Source organism: Rana temporaria, chromosome 2 (assembly GCF_905171775.1).
Source record: "Rana temporaria chromosome 2, aRanTem1.1, whole genome shotgun sequence".
NCBI classification, from domain to species: Eukaryota; Metazoa; Chordata; class Amphibia; order Anura; family Ranidae; genus Rana; species Rana temporaria.
In genome coordinates this window covers 293,675,581-293,696,380 of record NC_053490.1, presented here as the reverse complement: position 1 = coordinate 293,696,380, position 20,800 = coordinate 293,675,581, and the positions used below count along the sequence as shown (strand labels likewise).

Here is a 20,800-nt window from a genome sequence, read left to right as displayed (position 1 = left end):
ACCGCTGACAGGACATGGATCTGTGTGTTTACACACACAGATCCATAGTCCTGCCGTGATTGCGGGTAATCGCGGGTGCCCGGTGGACACCGCGCACGCGCACCGGGTCCCGAGGAATGCGGCGGGCGCGCGCGCCCCCTAGCGGCCGGAACAGACAGGACGTCATATGACGTCCAGTCTGAAGGACGAAAGGTCCCCACCGACGTCATTCTACTATGGCTCGGTGGGGAAGTGGTTAAGCACAGCGATGTCAGAGTGCAGAGTTTTCTTTCTTTAACCTGTGGCTTGATCAGCAGGGACATGCTCCTGGATGGACACCCGAGGACAGAGGACAAGTGAACATTTTGGAACAACATTACTTGATATTATATCTACCAACCAGAAAAAAAAAACTCCAAAAGAAGAGGATAATAAAGAGTTTGTTGTTTATTCTGCAGAACCACAATGAACAGTGTAAGGGCTTACAATGAACAAGTTAATGATTTTCACAAGCAAATCAAACATTTTCACTTGCTGGGGAAATTAGAAATTGGCCTGAATATAACCCCGGATGTAGCTGCACAGACCAAATTAAATAAATTCTTAAATCAAACAAATTCCAGTTACTCACATTTTCAAAAATGAGGATCGAATACAATGCTTATATGATGAGGCTGTTACTGGCAAAAAATAAATAAATACAGTATACAGGTAAACTGTATGTCAACCATTAAAAATGAAAACAAAAGCATATGGGCACACTGATCAGATAAACCCCACTATTTATTAAACAAGTAAAAACAATGATAAAATGGCAGGAACCAGTAACCTCTAGTACATGTTTACTGTAGTCATATCTGTAAAAAATTACTTGATTACTAGACTATTAGGCCCCTTTCACACTGCCGTGACTTAAATGTCGCCCAATTTTACTGCGATTTCAGGGAATGCCTGTGTAAACTTGATGTCTATGGACCTCAACTCCCATCAAAGTCGGACCAAAGTAGTACAGGAACTACTTTGAAGTTGCAAAGATATGAATAGTACTTATTGCAAATCATGGGGTAAGACTTGTCATGCGACTTTGCAGTCCCAAGTTGCACAAGTGTGAAAGGGGCCTTAATGGTCACACTGGGGTTGATTTACTAAAACTGGAGAATGCCAAATCTGGTGAAGCTCTGCATAGCAACCAATCAATCAACTTCCATATTGTTTGTCAAAACATAATTAAACAAACAGAAGTTAGAAGCCGATTGGCTAGCTGCACCAGATTTTGCACTCTCCAGTTTTAATAAAATCAACCCCTATGAGTTATTAACATGGGCACTATGCAAACTTTAGTGCAAGAAGTGTTTCAGACGCACTGGGCTTTTAAATGGATGAGAGGGAATTTTCTGCTCCTACGTGTAACTTTCATTTTAACAACCCAAAAAGGGGACAGAGTAGAGGATCGCCTCTATTTGATGCCTTGCATATAGGCTCCTTTAGAATTAAAACTAACTGGGGGATGTCACAAAATATAGTCTGGTGAAATTTCAGTAAGGGTGTACAGAATCATACCCAAGTCTGCACCTCTAAATATCTTGGCTGCCTATATATATTTTTTATATATATTATATATATAAAAAAAAAATCCCAAGATATTCAAAACTTCTTGCTTAAATTGGACTCCTCTTTAAGCACACCCTGTGCAGCATTGCAATGCATGCATCTGCCTTTGTAGATTTTCAAAATAGCCCCTTTAAACCCTTGACCAGTAGTAGTGTGAGATGGATTTGGTGAGGGCTATGGAGGGGATGAAAATGCCATCATGAAAACAACAGCTCTGTTTTACAACGCCCTGCCCTGGTTCTTCATTAGATGAGAACTCTGAAATAGTGTTTTTCCCTTTACGTTGTCCTATGCTAGTGCATCATTTACAAAACTCACTGATGTACACAATTTGAAGTGTATAGACAGAAAGCATTTACTTATGGTTTCAAATTATTGCTTCTTGGAGAGCTTAAAGTAACAGCATTTTAAGCAATGTATTTTATTTTTACTCCTCCTGTCCCCAGTCACCATCTTTTAGACCCCTTTCACACTGGAGCAGTTTTCAGGCGCTATTGAGCTAAAAATAGCGCCTGCAAACCGACCCTAAACAGCCGATGCCGTGTCTCCAGTTTAAACGCTTAGGGCTTTCACAATGTAGCGGTGCGCTAGCAGGAAGGTAAAAAAAGTCCTGCTAGCCGCATCTTTGGAGCGGTGTGTATACCGCTTCTCCACTGTTCCTGCCCATTGAAATCAATGGGACACCGTGGCTATACCGCCGGCAATGCGCCTCTGCAGAGGCGATTTTTAACCTTTTCTTGGCTGCTAGCAGGGGGTAAAACCGCCCCGCTAGAGGCCAAATTGGCAGTAAAGCATAGCAGCGCTTTACTGCTGACACACCTCTCCCCCCAGTGTGAAAGGGGCCTTACCCATCTGTCCCCCAATTCAGCAAGGTAATGGCTAGTAACCTAATCAGAACTGCGCATGTGTTTGTCAAAATCGACTTGGCCAGACCTGTTTATGCACTCTGCAGTGTCCTTCAATCCACTGAAGAGAGCATTATGCAAATGTGATCCAGTATATGAACTGTCCACACAATTTAAGAGAGATTTCAGAGTGCCTGTATTGATCCCGTTGAGGCGACCACAAAGCCGATATCTTGCTGGAGCGGAGGGTTGTATGTAAAAGACAGAGGACCAGGGGTAAAAAGAAAAAAAACGGTAGCTGCAGGCGCATGTTAAATTTCACTGGAACAAAACTGCATAATGGTCAGAGATTTACCCCAAGTCTTTAGTGCACACAGGGGGTTAACTTACTAAAACTGGAGAGTGCAAAATCTGGTGTAGCTCTGCATAAAAAACAATCACCTTCCATTTTTTTTGTGTTAAAGCTTAAATACATAAGCTGAAGTTAGAAGCCGATTGGCTACTAGTGCTACACAATTAATCGTTAAAAGGTCACGATCTGGATTCAACCCCCCTCCCGTTCCTAATCGGCTGTTTCCGTGATTCTATGTAAACAGACAAAGCCGAGCTGTCAAAAAACAAAACAAAAAAACTGACAAAATGTTTATCAACATTCCTCAGCGCTGAGAGATAGAGAAGAGAAGTTATAACAATGTATTATTCGGTTCTTTTTAGATCAAAGACATTTACTTTGGTCAGTACATGAGGTCAGTTTACCAATTAAAGACCTGTATTGTAATCTGTATTTTTTTTTCTAAGAAAATTATTTATTTATTTTAGCAGAAAATAGCAGATGTTGGAAAATATGTCACACTGTATTTGCACAACGGACTTTCAAATGCAAATTTTTGGGGAAAAAAAACACTTTAAAAAAAATAATAATAAAAAAAAAATAACAGCAACGTTAGCCAAATTTTTTTGTATAATGTGAAAGATGAGGTTACGTGGTGAGAATCTTAATTCTCATTTTATCCAGAGTCGTGCAGCTCTATTGGCTACCAAGCACAGCTGCATCAGATTTTGCACTCTCCAGTTTTAGTAAATAACCCCACAGTTTTTAACTTTAAAAGCAAATACAATTTAGGCCTAAAAAAAAAAAAATAAGAAATCCACAGTATAAAAATATGTACACATTTACAAATACCAAAAAAGAAAAAAATTCTGATGCTTGTACTCAGCAAAAATAACCAAGCACAACTCTACTGAACGCCTTACTTTACACAGAGTAAATATCTAAAATTCTGAGTCCTATTTTGGAGAACCTTTTTAGCGTTCTCCTGTGTCAGCAAAAATATAAAACTTTTAAAAAGCAAATACAATTCATTTACCATTTTCAATCTTGAAAGTAAATCTGAAAACTATGGAAATGCAAGACCATGTGAGAAGGTGCTACACATTTGTTTAAGATGTCAAACTAAGCCATACCAATGTAGGTCAAATAAATAAGCTGTGGCATATTTGGAAAACAAGCAAGTGCCTTAAATAGAAAACCAGATAATATATGGGCTCATTTTTTGTTTTGGCCTAGTAAACCATCCCTAGAGACATGTGTATGTGTAAATTGGATGAAGTAAAATTTAAACAATACTACTGCTTTAACGAGGACTATTAAGAGGGATAAAGTACGCTTGGAGATGCCTACATGGTGAAGCGCCACACATTACTATTGGCTCATCACTATGATGGACCTCCTTAATGGTCTATGAGCATAATGGAGCAGGCAACTTTTAGCACTGTTAGAAAGTGGAATAGTTTTACCTGATATATTCTAATGGCAGACTACCACTGCCATAACTGCAGACTTTTTAGGAGGTTGCTGCAAGTATGTACCTGCCAGAACCTATAAGTAACTACGCTTTATACCTGTAGCAGTTTCATTATGCTAGAAAATTATACTTCAATACTAGAATTTAAAAAAAAGGTATATCAAATCCAGATAATAATCCCACATATTAGAGGAAAGGTTTATGTAAACTGGCAGTCTCATTGGGTATTAATTTAACATTAGGGTGAATGGAACTCAGTCAATGCAATACCTAGCATTAATGTGGCTTAGAAGGGGTGGCTACTGTGCAGTATACAAAAGGGGGTAAAATAGGACATGGCCTATCTGCATCTTCTCAACTCAGACAAAATACCCAACTGCTGGTTTAAAGAAAGCCACAAGCAGCATTAGCTGAATTTCACTCATGATGTTGTGAACTGAACTTGGCACAAGAAAGCAACAAAAGGCACATAGAAAGCAGTTGTTTACACATACCACAACTTTGCCTATATCTATTAAAAAACATAAAAGCTGGTAAATTTAGACACACATGCTGGTGTCTTATTTGAAGTAACAGTGAATATCCTTGGTCTGGAAGTCAGTTCTCTTGAAAGTCTTGCTTGAAGTGGTAACCAAAACTAATAATCCTTAAGAAAGAAAAAAAATATATATAAAAAGTGGTTTCAATGTATTGCCAAAGAACACAGCAAATTCAAAGTGAAAATAGCCCCACAACCCTCTGCAATCAAGGTATTGTGTAGGCTTTTACAGCAGATCAGATTTTTTTTCATTTTACATTTTAAACAAAACAGAAATGGACACAATGCAGAGCACTGGCTGAGAGCACTCTGCTGTCGTCTGCTCGTTTTTCAACATGCTCGGCCAGCTTCCGTCAGACCAGCTGCCATACACACCGGCCAAATGTCGGCCGTTTGTTATTGAACCGGCCTACATCACCCGGCATTCAACCTATGTGTAAGGGGCTTTACAAAGGAAACCATATCAACATGAGAATGAATGCTCATGTAAATCCTCAAAGAAAATTGTATACTATCGTGCCTGAGGTAAATGGAAGTGACCTGGCCATTTGTAGCAAAACCATGCCGTTGCCCACATATAAAAGAGAAAAGAAAGGAGGGCGCACTGACCTAGTGTAATACCGTATAAAGGGGTTTTATTAAACATATTAAAACAATGGTTATACTCACAAAATTAGTTGTAAAACGTGCTTTAACAAACCGTACAGCTGGTACGCAGCAACGCCAGAAGAACACGGTGACAACACTGAGTATAACCATTGTTTTAATACATTTAATAAAACCCTTTTATACGGTATTACACTAGGTCGGTGAGCCCTCTATTCTTTTCTCTTTTTTAGCTATATGAATTCCCATGATTCTGAGGAGGGCTGCAAGATTTCTGAATATACCCTGTAATTGGACCACCTTACCCTATAGCAAGAAATAACAGAGCGCAGGAGAATTTTCTGTTTGCTATTGTGTTGCCCACATATAATCATACAATGTCATTACAGTGGTAAAAAAACATTATCTGTGGAGGTTGCAATCATCTGTTTTTTTTTTAAGCTTGTTTTCTCCCCCTATTGTCATCCAATTATCCTGCCAGTAACTTATTTTTCAACTTTCTTTAACAGACCAAGCTGTCCAGCAAAAATTAGAGGGTTGAGACAAACCATTTAACCACCACTGTAAGGCCCTGTACACACGACCGGATCTGTCCGCTGATATTTGTCTGACGGACAGTTTCAGCGGACAGATCCGGTTGTGTGTACAGCCAACCGGACCGGATTCCCGGCCGAGCGGACTTTTTCCAGCGGACTAAAATTTCCTAGCATGCTAGGAAATCTGTCCGCTGGAAACCTGTCCGTCGGACGTGTTCGGTCGTCTGTACAGACTCACCGGACATGTCCAACCGACTGCCATCCCTCGCATGCGTCGTACTGATTCGACGCATGCGTGGAAGCTTTGAACTTCAAGGCCGCCCACGTCGCCGCGTCATGGCGACGGCGCGGCCACTTCCCCGCGTATTGATTACGTGCGGATTTTTGTCTGATGGTGTGTACCACCATCAGACAGAAATCTCCGGGCGGACATGTCCGCTGAAAACGGTCCGGCGGACCGTTTTCAGCGGACTGTCCGTCCGTGTGTACGGGGCCTTAGGGGTGCTGCAATGGTCAGCTCTTTTTTATCCCAAATGGATAAAAAAATTGCTGTAACAGCTTAAAAAGTTTTAGCTGGAGTTCAGCTTTAAAGTAAAAAAAGAAAAAAAAAACACAGCCATCATATTTAAAGATTTTGCAAACTGGAATATTAAATTTGCTGTACCAATTACAAATAAAAAAAAAATAGACCAAAGTATATAAAATTAAATGTAAACATGACCCTGTGGAAAACATTTACCGTATTTATCGGCGTATACCGCGCACTATTTTGCCCTGAAAATCAGGGCAAAATCGTGGGTGCGCGGTATACGCCGATACCCGCCACGAGTTTGAATACTGCGCCGGCATATACCGAGCGCAGTACACTCGTGTATCTTCGGGCAGTCTCGGCGCCTCTCGCACTGACGTCCTGAGCGTACAGGACGTCAGTGCGAGAGTTGCCTAGCCTGCCCGACGATACACGAGTGTACTGCGCTCGGTATATGTCAGGGCAGTATTCAAACTCGGCGCGGGAAACGAGCGGGGAGGACGCCGGACCCGACGAAGAGGACACCCGAAGCCGCAGACAGACGCCGGACCCAACGAGGCCGCCGATGGACGCCGCGCAAGACACCAAAACTAAGTACAAAACATCTTTTTTCCACAAGAATTCTGGCAACTTTAGGGGTGCGCGCTAATCGCGGGAACCCCTTATCCCCCGATAAATACGGTATGTAAAACAAAGACCTCGAATTAGAAAGAAAACCACCATTTCAGATGAATTCTGGCAATATTTTCAAATACTTACTGATCTGGGCTTTTTGTTCAGTTTGAGGTCAATCCTTTTAAAAAAGAAACATAACACATGTAAGATGCAGAAGAAAAAACAAAACAGGATTATTATTATAGAGAACTAAGTTGCTAAATAGAGTTTTATGCAGATTCTAGTTGTGTACGCGATATAATGAACTTCAATTTATTGGTTAAAGGTGAAAAAATGACTGCAGTTATAAAAAGGATCAGTCACAAAAACTTAACTAACTACCAGTCTAAGCTCACGCTTGTACAATATGTATGCAGACTACTAAAGGAAACCCTATAGTGGCACTTACACGTGAGCATAGGACCGCAGGCATCACTCGGGGCTGGAACGGGAGATAAAGAGACTGAAAACAAAGTAGATGGACTTCAACAATAATTAGAATAAAAAGTAATAAGAAGTTACTTTTTTGTGAGTGTTCCGCAATGATTTTTTAGAAAAAATGTCATTGAAAGTGGACAGAGGCAATCTCCCGATCTACCTTTAAATTCTGCAAAATCTAATCGAAGTGGAAAACTGCTTTCAATTAAAAAATGACCTGAACTACCCATAGACATTAGGGATTTTATTACCCAAATGAATATCATATGTCACAAAGTATGACCTGCAATACTCTTCTTTCCTTAAAGAAAAGCCTAATAGCAAAAAATACAAATAAATAAAGAGGGGAGATACTTTAAAGGCCACAGTGCTGCGAAAAGACTATTCAAGAGGTGGGTAAACTCAGCATAACGTGCTAGAACAGTCTAGAGACAGGTTAACTTTTTAACTGCCTAACTGGAAAAATGTAATTACTTTGGAGGTTAGATACCAGGATTATAGCTGCAGCTAGATTTTCTTTTCCCTTAGGCGCCGGTCTTTCAAATTGATCACTGCTGTGGATTCACGGTGGGGTCACTTTTAGAAGCGTCAGGAGAGGTGCCCCCCCCCCACCGCTTCCTGATCGCTGAGCCCGGGAACCATCTGGCAACGGCAGTGTCTTGCCATAGAAATAAGCAATGACAAGATGGCCAACGCAAAGTCAAGGACCAGAGCAAAGTCATGACGTCTCTTCCAGTTCTCGAGCCATGTAATAATGCTTTTTGAGCTTTTGTGTCGGAAAAAGGGTAGGAGGAGAGATTTGGGGTTATTTTAGACCCCAGATCTCTCCACAAAGAGGACCTATCAAGCTGTATTGCGATCGCAAGGGATGTTTACATTCCTTGCTATAGCAATACAAGTGATCACATTTTTTTTAAAAGAGACAGTGTAAAAGATTTAATGAAATAAATTAGATTTTTTCCTTTTAAATTGCCACCATCCCTGCGTGCTTGCGCGCAGTAGTGAACGCATACGTAGGTCATGCCCACACATGTAAACAATGTTTGCACCCCACATGTGAGGTATTGGCGTGAACGTCTGAGCGAGAGCAATAATTCTAGCACTAGACCTCCGACTCTAAACTGGTAACCTGTAGAAATTTTTAAAGCATCCCCTGAAGTGTGTAAGTTGCGTAGTCATTCGTGGTCATTTCACGAGCCTGGGCAATTTTAAAGCATGACATGTATTTGGCGAAACATCTTATTTCATATTATACAAATTGGGATATATGATTTTTTTTTTTATTCATTAAAGTATTTTTTTTCCAAAGAAAACACAGGTGGTCTGTTACTGGCTGATAACTACATAAAAAAGCAGGAATAAAAGCTTTGGGGGAAAAAAACAAAAAAACAAAAACACAACACTAATGCAGCCACTATTTCCAGTGTTTGGTAAGCGAAGATATATTACACTTTTGTTTTTAGGTATAGTTGCGCTTCCACTATTGTGAAAAATGGTAATTAGAGGAGTTAGAAAACATCTATCCAATCATTGATATTATATGATCACCTAGTGCCAAGCGAGATCTACAACTGCTTGCCCGATTAAAAGACAAAATGTAAATGCATGACTGAAAAGAATAATGTGGAGCATCTGGAACAAGACAGCATGTCTGAAAGCCCTATAGTGTGTCCATGGACACCTTTATACACATTAATAGTATTAATTTAATTCAGTATGAAATAACCTAAAGTCCAGCAATACACATTGGCAATCTCAATCTGTTCCGATTAAGAAAACTAAAATGGATCAATGCAACTTATCACTAAGGGGCTTATTTATAATGAAGGGCATCTGACATTCAGCAAACATTCACTGTAGATGAATCTTACAGGTTCATGCATTTTAAAGTGGTTGTAAAAGCTAAAAGGCACGTGCCTTTAATTCTCTGCATGAAGGTAAAAAACCTTTTTATAGTAAGCTCCCCACAGCCTCCCCTAAATATTTACTTGAACCAGATTGCGGTCCAGAGCTGCTCTCCCTCCTCATAGGACTCCACCTAATCAGCAGAGGCCATTGTCTGTGTAAATCTAATCCTATGACAAGGAAGTGTGTGGCGGGGGTCGAGCCGCACTGTGCCCATCAATAGACCCACACAACGAGGCTCATGATCGAAACTGCACATGTGCCATCGTAGGAGGTGGCTTTCTATAGTGGGACATGGAGAAGAGGATCTCAAAGTGGCAGTAGGGGGCCCCAAAATACAAGGACTGGGGGTAGCTTCATGCAAAACCATTGCACATAAAACGTGTAAAAAAAATATATAAAAAAAAATGTAGGGGGGCGTACCTTTACAATCACTAGGACAGTGATGGCAAACCTTGGCACCCCAGATTTTTTGGAACTACATTTCCCATGATGCTCAACTACACTGCAGAGTGCATGAGTATCATGTGAAATGTAGTTCCAAAGCATCGGGGGTGCCAAGGTTTGCCATCACTGCACTAGGACATTGATTCATCCAAAAATGTTTAGAGACAGTCACACTCACTGCTTTATAAATTAGACCCCAAAGATGCTCTATGGAAACCATAAAAATGGTTTGTAGCAAGATGCTTTAAATCGGTTGGGCCAATCAAAGCTGGTTTGAAAGTGTATAAAAAACTGCTGTGTGCATGGCAAGCAATGCGATGGGAGGGAGAATCAGAAGCACAGCATACATCATTAATAACCATGAAGTGTATATTCATGTACATACAGTATCTCACAAAAGTAAGTACACCCCTCACATTTTTGTAAATATTTTATTATATCTTTTCCTGTGACAACACTGAAGAAATGACACTTTCCTACAAAGTAGTGTAAAGTAGTGAGTGTACAGCTTGTATAACAGTGAAAATTAGCTGTCCCCTCAAAATAACTCAACACACAGCCATTGTTGTCTAAACCGCTGACGACACAAAAGTGAGTACACCCCTAAGTGAAAATGTCCAAATTGGGTCCAAATTGTTAATATTTTGTGTGGCCACTACTATTTTCCAGCACTGACTTAACCCTCTTGGGCATGGAGTTCACCAGAGCTTCACAGGTTGCCACTGGAGTCCTCTTCCCAGGGCCGCCATCAGGGGGGTACAGGTATTACACCTGTAAGGGACCTGGCTTGCCTCACTACGTTTTTTTTATATATTTTTTTTGCATTACACCTGTAAGGGTTCTCTGCTCCAGGGGGGCCCTGCCTAAAGCTGTGTAAGGGGCCACAAAATTTGTGTTGTCTTTACCCTCAGCTTCTTTAACAAGGTAGTGGTCATCTTGGAGGCATGTTTAGGGCGGTTGTGTTGGAATTCTGCCCTGCGGCCCAGTCTCCAAAGGTAGGGGATCGTGTTCAGCTTCAGTATGTCACAGTACATGTAGGCATTCATGGTTCCCTCAATAAACTGTAGCTCCCCAGTGCCGGTGACTTGTCCTCAATGTTCCCCTAACGGGGAAGTTTCTTCACTGACTGCGCAGGCGCAAACTTCCTGACGGAAATCTCCGAACCTCGCCCGGCATCCAGGCTCATTCTTTAACATCCCTGTGGATTGGAGGATGTTAAAAAAAGAGCCAGGAGGCCGAGCGAGCGGAGCGAGCCGTCCGAACGCAGCGAGGACGTGAGGCCGACTGGCCACTTACCTCGAAATCCACGTCGCCCTGGATGCCGGCCGCGGTTCGGAGATTTCCGTCAGCAAGTTTGCGCCTGCGCAGTCCTTGAAGGAACCTTCCCGATAGCTGGAACCATCTCAGCACATGAGCATGCGCTGGAACTTCCACGATGGCTGGAACAAGCACGGCAGATCACCGGCAGCACTCATGCAACCCCAGACCATGACACTCCCACCACCATGCTTAAATGTAGGCAAGACAGACTTGTCTTTGTACTCCTCACCTGGTTGCCGCCACACACGCTAGACATCATCTGAACCAAAATTTTTTATCTTGGTCTCATCAGACTACAGGACATGGTTCCAGCAATCCAAGTCCTTAGTCTACTTGTCTTCCGCAAACTGTTTGTGGGCTTTGTGCATCATCTTTAGAAGTCTTCTTTCTGGGACGATAGCCATGCAGACCAATTTGATGCAGTGTATGGTCTGAGCAATGACAGGCTGACCCCCCCACCCCTTCAACCTCTGCAGCAATGCTGGCAGCACTCATATGTCTATTCCCCAAAGACAACCTCTGGATATGACGCTGAGCATGTGCAATCAACTTCTTTGGTCGACCATGGTGAGGTCTGTTCTGTGTGGAACATGTCCTGTTAAACCACTGTATGGTCTTGGCCACTGTGCTGCAGCTCAGTTTCAGGGTCTTGTCAATCTTCTTATAGCATAGGCCATCTTTATGTAGAGCAACAATTCTTTTTTTTATAGATCCTCAGAGTTTTTTTTGCCATGAGGTGCCATATTGAACTTCCAGTGACCAGTATGAGAGAGTGAAAGCAATATTTAACACACCTGCTCCCCATTCGCACCCAAGACCTTGCAACACTAACGAGTCACAGGACACCGGGGAGGGAAAATGGCTAATTGGGACCAGATTGGACATTTCCACTTAGGGATGTACTCACTTTTGTTGGCAGAGGTTTAGACATTAATGGCTGTGTGTTGAGTTATTTTGAGGGGGATAGCAAAATTTACACTGTTATACAAGCTGTACAATCATTACTTCATTGTATGAAAGTGTAATTTCTTCAGTGTTGTCACATGAAAAGAAAAAATGCGAGGTGTGTACTCACTTATTTGAGATACTGTATAAAATCATTTGTATATAAAAGCAAGAAAAACACATTTTGGAGTGAGTGACACACATTGATAAAATTACAATTAATGGATCCCAATAACAAACATTAAAAATATACAAAATTATTTTAACTTTATAGGAAAACCATATTAAAATGTGTCTGTACCACAGAACAAAAAGACAAAAGGGGGGGGGGAGCAGCAGTACAAAGCATTGGATACACATTTAAAGCCACTTGTATTAGCTAGAACAAAATTCATTAATAGTTAAAAATCCTGCATACAAAAATATATACATGTATAGATTATTTCATTTGCAGAAGTGAACAGAAGCTGTTGTACAGACCAAAGAATCACACTTACTCGAAGTCATAATCATACATGCCAGATGGACTGGGGGAAGCATTAAAGAGAAAAGAAAGCAATAGGAATTAATGCACCGATTAGTGTAATTGTGTGATTAGCAGAAAAAAACAGCAACAAGCTAATCTGAAAGGAAAAAAAAAAAGTCATGGACAAATGCGCTGGATCAGGAGAGAGTAAAATGCAGGTTGGCATGCACACTACAATAGAAAAACAAAACAAATCACGGAAGACAACAGACTGACATTTTTTTGTTTGCTGAAAATACATTTTAAATTATATTTTTTAGAGTTTACCAGGACAGCAAAGAATATCGGACGAATGATCGTCTTTTTTTTTGCATGCTAGTTTCAAATCAAAGATGAAGGTTACTAAGGTGGCGTAATATATTATACGCTGCTTGGGATTTTTTTTTTTCTCCCTTCAGAAAATTTTGGAATAACTCTTGTGATCAGCACTCGAAAGGGGTGTACAAATGATCAGATTATCATACAATCAGTTTGAAAGCGGTATTTTTCGTCCGATTTTCTGATCGCGTATACCAAGCAATACACATTTCAGTTTACTTTTCAAATACACATCACCAGCTTCTGAAGTCGCACTAAAACATTTCTATTACGTTACATCTTATTTTACAAGGTGGTGCCCCATTCTCCTAATGAACACACAAACTTGTCAAAAGGACCCATACTGTTGTCTTCCCTTATGGTCTGCTTGGGCCTGGCAGAGCTTGGTAGCGACACTACCATTTTTCTGCCCCAGGTCTCTGTACTTGCCACTTCATCTGATCTCATGTGCTAGCCCACCTGTTCCAGCATCAAAAGCATTTATTAAAAGACTTGCAAGCTGCACACCAGATAATCTATTGCATCTTCTCCCACTCTACAAAATGGAGAAAAATGCAGAGTAAATTAAGGTGAGAAGAGCCTGGGTAGATTGTGCATTAACACCTAGTCAGCAAAATGTTTTACACAGGATCATTACCCGACATGTACAAAAACAGCAGAAAGAGGGCGCCTGGGTCAGTGTGATAGCAATAAACAAGTAGCACTTTATTCAGATACACTTACATAAAAGTATCTTGCAAGCTGCACAAAGGGTGGATGTGGATCACCAATCAAGCAGCGAGCCGTCATGAGGGATGAGGAGACCACTATGGGGATAAGCTCAGACCTGCCGTATGGAGATATATAACCAGAAGCGTCTCCAGCTCTCACAGAGCTAGAAAGAGACCAAATAAAAATGGGGCGGGCCGCAACACGTTTTTGAGGCACCACCTTCTTCTTGGTTTGGTCTCTTGCTAGCTCTGTGAGTGGTGCGAGAGCTGGAGACACTGCCGGGTATATGCACCTCCATACAGAGGGTTCAAGCTTATCCCCACAGCAGTCTTCTCATCCCTCATGATAGCTGGCTGCTTGATTGGTGATCCACATCCACCCTGTGTGCAGCTTGCAAGATACTTTTATGCAAAGCCTTGCACACACGATCAGATTATTGGACAAATGTTTGTCAGTTTTTTGTTGCATGCTAGTCTTAAATCGAAAGTGAATATGTTACTCCCCATCAGAAAATTTTCGTACGACAGAATTCAACGTCAGAAGCGACGCAATGTGTTGTTTGAGTCATTTCATTTATGAGCATGCCTAGTCTTGCTTTTCAGATTTTTTGGGGGCCAAAAACCGTACTAATGAACAGAAAAATGGATGTTGTGGTCACATCAGACAGAAATTTTGGAGCCTGCGCATCCAGTTTTTGTCCGATGAAAAGTCAGTCATCAAAAGCAGCATACTAAACGATCAGAAAAATCGGCAGATCGTTCATCGGACGAAATTGTACTTCAGATTTTCCGATCGTGTGTACGGGCCTTTAGTGTATCTGAATAAAGTGTTACTTGTTTTTACTATCATACTGACCCAGGAGCCCTCATTCTGCTGTTTTTGTTTGTGTCTGAGGAAACTCCCATTTCCTGCTCAGAAGCTGCAGGTGACTGTGTGCAATCCCTAACCTCCTGTGGATCCAGCCATCCTACGGACTTCTCCTTGATATTCCTTACTACTATAGACCAATTCTTATTAATTATTATTTTGTTGTCCCCCCCCCCAGTTATTGATCCCTTATAGTCCACCTTATAGCCGCCATTGAGCGCTGACTCGCACACTACCTGACAGTTCTGTATGATATATTGCTTGTATTACCCGACATGTGGTTAGCAAGTTTCTTTATGTATACTGTAACTACTTCATCCAAGGGCACCTATTTCGGGAATTTTAGTAAATCCTTTAACTTCGCTACACAGGCTCTAAAGGAAGCACTTTACCACCTTACCACCTGTACAAAAATTGTAAATAAAAAAAACATGTTTTATTAAAATTCCCCCACACCAAACTGCAGCCCACCAGAGATTATATTTGCCTTTCTCCCCAATCCAGCAATCTATTCTTCAACATGACATTTGCTAGTCCTTCATGCTACTCCATTAATTTCAATGGGAAACAGTATAGTGGCCGTCAGCTGTTCCTCCAAATACAGCTTACCAACAGGAATGGAAGTGGCCATAGCGCTTGGCACACAATATGGAAAGCAGCCTGCCAGGATCATGAAAGAAAAGATTGCTGGATCAGAGAGAAAGGCAAGTATGTCGGGTGCATTAAAACTAGACAAAAACACATGTTCCCCAGGTAATGGTCCACAGGAGTATAGTATGCACTCATAGATCACTCACCACATCAGGCGTTTTTACCATAACCAAAATATAATACAAGAAAAAAAATCCCAGTATAGAACACCAGGAAGGCAAAAGGGGTCACTTTTGGTAACAAATGGATCATACTAGAGTGTAGAGAAGTATGTCAGGTGGGCTGCACTTGTGGAGACAGGAACTTAAAGGTGAACTAGTTCTTTAAGGTTTAACACTTCTAAAAAGAAGCACAGACTGCAACATTTGCTGATGCAATTCTGCGGTCACTAAAATAGATACCTGTAGAACACAGCGACTCATACACTTATCAAATAAAGGAAACGTTCACCTTAAAAAAAAAAAAAGCGCACATCTTTTTGCAGGTAAAAAAAAAGTGAAATTTCTGTTTTTTTATTCCTTTATTGGGAGCCTGTAAAGCATTGTACCCACGATAAGCAAATTGCAGGTGCAATGCAGGGCATTTGCAGACTGTGTGTAAGCTGTCTGCTTGTAGCTCATATGAGCAGTCACACACTGACAGGAAGCATCAATGATCTACCTAGAAAGCTCAACAGCACACTGGTAGTTCTTTAAGCACTACAAACAGACAGCTGCAAAGGCTGTCCGTACTTGTAGTTTTCCCATTCACAAAACACTGAATAAATGACGCAACTGGGTGGGCGAAGCCCTGCACGGCGAGTCTTTTTCAAATTGTGACAGAGAGCGGGGGGAGAAGATTCCCAGCCTGCTGTCACAGGGACAGCTGCAGTAGTAACAGATTACAGGATGTTACATCCTGAATATGGGTGTAACAAGTTAAGAAAGGTGACCTTATCCTTTAACAGAAATATAACCAAGACGACTGCAATGAAAAAAACATTAAATATCCTTATCCCAACTACAACAATACATTTTTTCCTCCCGACAGTGAAACGGTTGTTAACACTCAGAGTTGCTCTCTAAATTCAGACTTTCTGACAACATTAATATCTAGGAAGGCACAGAGAGCAAATTAAAAAACTTTACTATATATTCTAACCTATCCTAACAAAAGTTAAAAAAAAGTGTTTGTGCGACTGCTGGAAAGATTTCCAATTTGAATATTGTGCAAAAGTTCATTTACTTCACTAATGCAACTTAAAGAGTTTAAAAGGGGTTGTAAATCTTTGTCTTTTTTCACCTTAATGCATCCTATCTAGCCCCCCCCCCCCATTTACTTACCTGAGCCCTCGAAAGTCCCATGCGGGGAGGAGCCGAGACAGCCGCCAAGGGACCCCAGACGACCAGGAACTGGGGCTACTCTGTGCAAAACAAGATGCACAGTGGAGGCAAGTATAACATGTTTGTTATTTTATTAAATATTTGAACCAACCCCTTTAATCAATATAGGAGATAGTTCAAGCCGTGATTTGTCATAATTGTGATGATTATGGGTTACAACTCAGGAAAACCCTAAATCCACAATCTCAGAAAATTTGAATATTGTAAAAAGGTGCGATATTCTAGGCTCAAAGTGTCTCACTCTAATCAGCTAATTAAGCCATAATACCTGCAAAGGGTTCCTGAGCCTTTAAATCAGGGGTCTCCAAACTTTTCAAACCAAGGGCCAGTTTATTGTCCTTCAGACTTTAGGAGGGCTGGATTGTGGCTAGTGAGGGTAGAATATGTCCTAGGACCAGCATCGGTGAAAATAAATATGGCCTTAAGGTTTGTGATCAGTAGGAGGAGGAGTAGTAGTAGTGCCCCTATTAGTAATAAGAATAGTATCCCATCATTGGTATCAGTGGAAGAAATAGCGCCCCCCTTGTTGGTGTCAGTGGGAGGATAAGTGCCTCAAATTGGTTGAAGGAATAGTGCCCCAAAGGGCCGGATAAAGGTTAGCAAAGGGCCACATCTGGCCCTCGGGCCGCAGTTTGGACACCCCTGCTTTAAATGGTCTCTCAGTCTGGTTCAGTAGGAATCACAATCATGGGAAAAACTTCTGACCTGACAGTTGTACAGAAAACCATCATTGCCACCCTCCATAAGGAGGAAAAGCCTCAAAAGGCAATTGCAAAAGAGGTTGGATGTTGCCAAAGTGCTGTATGGAAGCACATTAAAGCGGTTGTAAAGAAAATGTATTTTTTTTTTTTTTTAAATAACAAACATGTTATACTTACCTCCACTGTGCAGCTCGTTTTGCAGAGTGGCCTCTAACCGCATCTTCTGGGGTCCCTCGGCGGCTGTCTCTGGTCCTCCCGGCAAGAACTCCACGCATTCATGGCGTCCTTGCGGGCGCGCTCCCGTGATACAGCAAGCGGCTGTAGCCGCTCACTGTATCACTCGTTCCTGCCTCTCGGCGTGCCGCGTCATTGGATGTGATTGACAGCAGCGCCAGCCAACGGCTGCGCTGCTTTTAATCCATCCGCTCTAGCCAATCAACGGCCAGGCTGAGCGGCGAAGAAGATGTCGGGGCAGAGCCCGGGACTTTCAAGGGGTCAGGTAAGTATAACGGGGGGCCGGTATACTCAGAAGTTTTTTCACCTTAATTCATAGAATGCATTAAAGGTGAAAAAACTTTTTCCTTTACAACCCCTTTAATAGAAAGTTATGTGGAAGAAAAAGGTGCACAAGCAGCAGGGATGACCGCAGCCTGGAGAGGATTGTCAAGAAAAGACCATTCAAAAAAGTGTTGGGGACTTTCACAAGGAGTGGACTGAGGCTGGAGTTAGTGTATCAAGAGCCACCACACACAGATGGATCCTGGACACGGGCTTCAAATGTCGTATTCCTCGTGTCAAGCCATTCCTGAACAACAAACGTCAGAAGCGTATTACCTGGGCTAAAGAAAAACAGACCTGGTCTGTTGCTCAGTGGTCCAAGGTCCTCTTTTCTGATGAGAGCAAATTTTGCATCTCATTTGGAAACCAAAGACACAGAGTATGGAGGAAGAATGGAGAGACACACACTGCAAGATGCTTGAAGTCCAGTGTGACGTTTCCACAGTCTGTGTTGATTTGGGGAGCCGTGTCATCTGCTGGTGTGGGTCCACTGTGCTTTATTAAGTCCAGGGTCAAACGCAGCCGTCTACCAGATTTTGGAGCACTTCATGCTTCCTTCCACAGACGAACTCTATGGGGGTGCTGACTTCATTTTCCTGCAGGACTTGGTACCTGCCCACACTACCAAAACCTTGTTCAATGACAGTGGGATTACCGTGCTTGATTGGCCAGCAAACTCGCCTGACCTGAACCCCATAGAGAATATATGGGGCATTGCCAAGAGAAAGAGGAGAGACATGAGACTGAACAATGCAGAAGAGCTGAAGGCAGCTATTGAAACATCTTGGTCTTCCATAACACCTCAGCAGTGCCACAGGCTGATAGCTTCCATGCCACGCCGCATTGAGGCAGTAATTGCTCCAAAAGGGGCCCAAACCAAGTACTGAGTACATATGTATGCTTATTCTTTTCAGAGGTCCGATATTGTTCCATGTACAATCCTTATTTTATTGATTGCATGTAATATTCTAATTTTCTGAGATTGTGGATTTGGGGTTTTCATGAGCTGTAAGCCATAATCATCACAATTATGACAAATCACGCTTGCTTTGCATGCAATGAGTTCATCTCATATATTAGTTTCACCTTTTAAAGTTGCATTAGTGAAATAAAATAACTTTTGCATGATATTCACATTTCACCTGTATCTAAAAACAAAATATTTTGCAGATAAAAACCATTAGATAATTATATATACAAAGTACAGAGTCATTTCAGTACAGTTGTTAATGCAGGTAATCTATGTTATTCATGGTTAATGAATATTTTAGCTCCATTTAAAAAGGGGTACTGCATATGTTGTAATCAGGGTGGATAAAAATCAATGATTTAAAAAATAAAAATGGGATTCTTTTGATTTTATCAAAATGTATTTTAATTAAATGCTTTTGAAGTAAAAATCTAGCTACTGATAGTTTTTTTTATTTAAGATACATTAATAATGTAGTTTATTCAGCATTAAATGGAACTTAGTTATGTAGAATGGAGGCTGTATATTCTGCAATATTTACATTTTTGGTAAACTCATTCAATGAATCCAAGCTCTGCAAGCTGAGACGACATGCACCGCTTTGATGCATTCGCACAAGTTCAGGAATATTCCTTTATTCCATTGTTTTGGAATGTCGTTTATGTACACTAAAAACTGTACGATTGAATCGGTAGTGTCACTATACCCTGGATATAATGAGGATGGCATAGTGTCACTGTGCCCTGGATATGATGATGATAATGATAGCCCAGTGTCACTGTGCTCTGGATATGACGATGACAGCCCAGGGTCACTGTGACTTGGATATGACAGAGTAGTGTCACTGTGCCCTGGATATGACAGAGTAGTGTCACTGTGCCCTGGATAGGATAGCCCACTGTGTCCTGGATATGATGATGGCGTGGTGTCACCGTGTCCTGGATATGATGATGGTGGTGTAGTGTCACTGTGCCCTGGATATGATGATGGTGGTGTAGTGTCACTGTGCCCTGGATATGATGATGGTGTAGTGTCACTGTGTCCTGGATATGATGATGGCGTGGTGTCACTGTCCTGGATATGATGATGGTGGTGGTGTAGTGTCACTGTGCCCTGGAAATGATGATGGTGGTGGTGTAGTGTCACTGTGCCCTGGATATGATGATGGTGGTGTAGTGTCACTGTGCCCTGGATATGATGGTGGTGTAGTGTCACTGTGCCCTGGATATGATGGTGGTGTAGTGTCACTGTGCCCTGGATATGATGATGGTGTAGTGTCACTGTGCCCTGGATATGATGGTGGTGTGGTGTCACTGTGCCCTGGATATGATGATGGTGTAGTGTCACTGTGCCCTGGATACGATGATGGTGTAGTGTCACTGTGCCCTGGATACGACGGTGATGGTGTAGTGTCACTGTGCCCTGGATACGATGATGGTTTAGCGCCACTGTGCCCTGGATACGATGATGGTTTAGCGTCACTGTGCCCTGGATACGATGATGGTGTAGCGTCACTGTGCCCTGGATACGATGATGATGGTGTAGCGTCACTGTGCCCTGGATACGATGATGATGGTGTAGCGTCACTGTGCCCTGGATATGATAGCCCAGTGTCACTATGCCCTGCATATGATGGCGTAGTATCACTGTACTCTGGATATGATGATGATAGCCAGGTGTCATTGTGCCCTGGATATGATGATGACAGTGTGGTGTCACTGTGCCCCAAATAGGATGATAGCCGGGTGTCACTGTGCCCTGAATATGATGACGAGTAGTGTCACTGTGCCCTGAATATGATGAAAGCCCAGTGTCACTGTTTTTTGCTAAAGATACATGAATAATTTAGTTTATTTAGCATTAAAAATGGAACTTAGTTATGTAGAATGAGGCTGTATATTCTGCAATATTTAAATTTTTGGTAAATACATCCAGTGAATGCAAGCTGAGATAACATG

At 41.8% G+C, this 20,800-nt stretch overlaps 1 protein-coding gene across 6 annotated transcripts in view; it reads right to left on the bottom strand.

The window, feature by feature from the left end:
* Window positions 1–3,374: 3,374 nt before the first annotated feature.
* Window positions 3,375–20,800, bottom strand: part of MEAF6 (MYST/Esa1 associated factor 6) — a 53,499-nt gene continuing 36,073 nt past the window's right edge. The window contains exons 6-9 of one of the 6 annotated variants that reach the window (XR_005747004.1): window positions 12,656–12,685; window positions 7,513–7,566; window positions 7,209–7,242; window positions 3,375–4,886 (exon numbers count right to left, since the gene is read on the bottom strand). Coding sequence is in view for 2 of the 6 variants with exons in the window: in XM_040337227.1 (XP_040193161.1) it covers window positions 4,878–4,886; window positions 7,209–7,242; window positions 12,656–12,685 (73 nt within the window). In the remaining 4 variants the exon portion in view is untranslated. The remainder of the gene's footprint in view (window positions 4,887–7,208; window positions 7,243–7,512; window positions 7,567–12,655; window positions 12,686–20,800) is intronic. The other 5 variants (XR_005747005.1, XR_005747006.1, XR_005747007.1 and 2 more) reach the window with 5 other exon arrangements.